At 41.5% G+C, this 2,490-nt stretch overlaps 1 protein-coding gene across 1 annotated transcript; it reads right to left on the bottom strand.

Moving 5' to 3' along the window:
- Window positions 1-681: 681 nt before the first annotated feature.
- LOC100943902 (olfactory receptor 8B3-like) lies at window positions 682-1,626 on the bottom strand. The gene has a single exon (XM_003796780.2). It carries the CDS (start codon window positions 1,624-1,626, stop codon window positions 682-684), a length of 945 nt encoding a protein of 314 aa, XP_003796828.2.
- Window positions 1,627-2,490: the final 864 nt, after the last annotated feature.

Genomic DNA, 2,490 nt, shown 5'->3' with positions numbered 1-2,490 from the left:
TGCTCTGCTCCTGCAGTCTTGAACCCTCCTGCTCGCTCGCTCGCGACTGACCTATTCGATTTCTTTTTTGCATAACTAGTAATCTTTTTCCAGAAGAAAAGGAATTTTATGATGACAAAGGGGGAAAAAAGAGATAAACGACTTCCTTTAATGTTATTTCTAAACAGGAAATGTAGAAAAGTACAAGATTGTAAAAATAATAAAGAAAAGAGGAATATAAACTCTAAAAATTATAAACAAATTAAGAGGAGGCCAGCGTGGAGCCTTCCAACTGTAATCCTAGAACTTTGGAGGACAGAGGCAGGAGGATCCCTTGAGCTCAGGAGTTCAAGATCGGCCTGAGAAACACCAAGACCCCGTCTCTGCTACAAAACTAGATAGGCATTATGGAGAGCACCTGTAGTCCCAGCTACTCAAGAGGCTGAGGCAAAAGGATCACTAGAGCCCAAGACTTTGAGGATACTTTGAGTTATGATGCCATGGTACTCTATCCAGAGTGAGACTCTGTTTCAAAAAAACAAATAGAGTGAGAGAAGAGTCAAATTTTCTTTACTATAATAAAAAGATACAGGATAAAAATCCTGCCACTAACATGTTGTAATTAAATAAACAAAAAATCATGATTTAATAAAAAGAAAATCCCTGTCCCAGACTGCATGCACAGAGATGTGCAGTTACTAGTCAAAGCTTTCTATTACTTAGGAATTTTCTCAGGGCAAGTTTAACATCTTTGTTCCTTAAGCTGTAGATTAAGGGGTTCATCATGGGAACTACGTTGCTATAAAAAACAGAGGAGATTTTTCCCTCATCCATGGCCCCAGCAGAAGATGGTTTGAGATACATAAACGCACCTGATCCAAAAAACAGAGAAACAGCAATTAGGTGGGAACTGCAAGTGCTGAAGGCTTTGGACCTGCCTTCCTTGGAGCTGATTTGAAGGATGTTGGAAAGGATACAGCCATAAGAAATAGAGATGGTGAGGCTAGGGACAATGATGTTAATGCCTATCACAATGAAAACAACCAGCTCATTGACATAGGTGCTGGTGCAGGAGAGCTGGAGCAGGGGAAGGATGTCACAGAAATAGTGGTTGATGAAGTTTGCATCACAGAAGGTCAGTCTCAGCATGCATCCAGTGTGGGCCATGGCTCCAGAGAAGCCCATCAGGTAAGATCCAAGCATAAGGTTGCAACACACTTTGGGGGTCATGGTGATGTTATACAAGAGTGGATTGCAGATGGCCACGTAGCGATCGTAGGCCATTGCTGTTAGGACATAGCACTCAGAAATAACAAAAAAGCAAAAAAAGTACAGCTGTGTCATACACCCCTTGTAGGAGATAACATTCTTCTCTGATACGAAGTTCATCAGCATTTTAGGTGTAAACACAGAGGAATAGCAGAGGTCTATGAAGGACAAGTTAAAGAGGAAGAAGTACATGGGGGTGTGCAGGTGTGAATTCAGCCCAATGAGAATTATCAAGCCCAAATTTCCCAACACAGTAGCCACATACATTACCAGAAATAGGAAGAACAGGGGCAGTTGGAGATCTGGCTGGTCTGTTAATCCCACCAGAATGAATTCAGTCACAAAAGAGCCATTGTCCAGAGCCATTTTACTTTCCATTTTTCAAAGAGGATCTTTAAAAACAAAACATGATTTCATTAAACGGCGACTCAGCTCTTCCCACAATGGCTCAGCCCACAATTGTCTATGAAGGTCTGACACTACCCCAACCTGGACCCACAAAATCTGCCTTTACAGACATGACCAAGTTACTCTATAGAGCAAAGACCGGGGTGCCCATGTGGTAAAAACAAGAGATAAGGGAGAGAATTGTGACAAAATTGTTTTTCTCTTACCTCATCACTTCTTCATTCACTGGAGTCCTCTCCTCTTCAGGAAAATTAGATAGAGACCTTCAGTGCCTGGTTTTGGTCTCTAATGCAGTTTAGACTCTATTGAGGTGGCAAGAAAGACACTCACGTAATCCAAAAGTAAAGAACCAGTGTCTTGGACATTAATTTATTGCCCAATATCACAGTGAAAAAGCTGTAAATCTAAAACATAGTGGGTTCTGTCCATGGAGGGCACACTTACCAATAGAGATACTACAAACACTGTGCCCACTAACGTCTCCGAATACACTCTGCTACCTCCTGAAGCACATTCTTATATCAGTTTATGTTGAATCCCAGGATTTACAACCTGAGGGGAAATGGCATGTCTTAGATCCCTGGACTTCCATCTCAGAACAGCAGGATATTGATAGAATTCAGGGACTCACCGATCTTACTCCAGAATACCTTGGTGCTCTTTTGTCCTGGTTATTTCACTACGGTCCTGCAGGGAAAATTTTAAGATCCCCAGTTGTGATTCCTTTGACCCTAAGAGAATGCCATGCAGACTTAGTTTCTGCTATGCTTTGGAAATATTTCTGAATGACAGATCATAATTTATGATTATGACTCTCATTCCTCTCAAGCAACA

This window comes from Otolemur garnettii, unplaced genomic scaffold, assembly GCF_000181295.1.
Source record: "Otolemur garnettii isolate 467f Iridium unplaced genomic scaffold, OtoGar3 scaffold00108, whole genome shotgun sequence".
Lineage (NCBI taxonomy): Eukaryota > Metazoa > Chordata > Mammalia > Primates > Galagidae > Otolemur > Otolemur garnettii.
The sequence above is the reverse complement of the archived record's forward strand: the minus strand, read 5'-3'. Positions and strand labels throughout refer to the sequence as shown.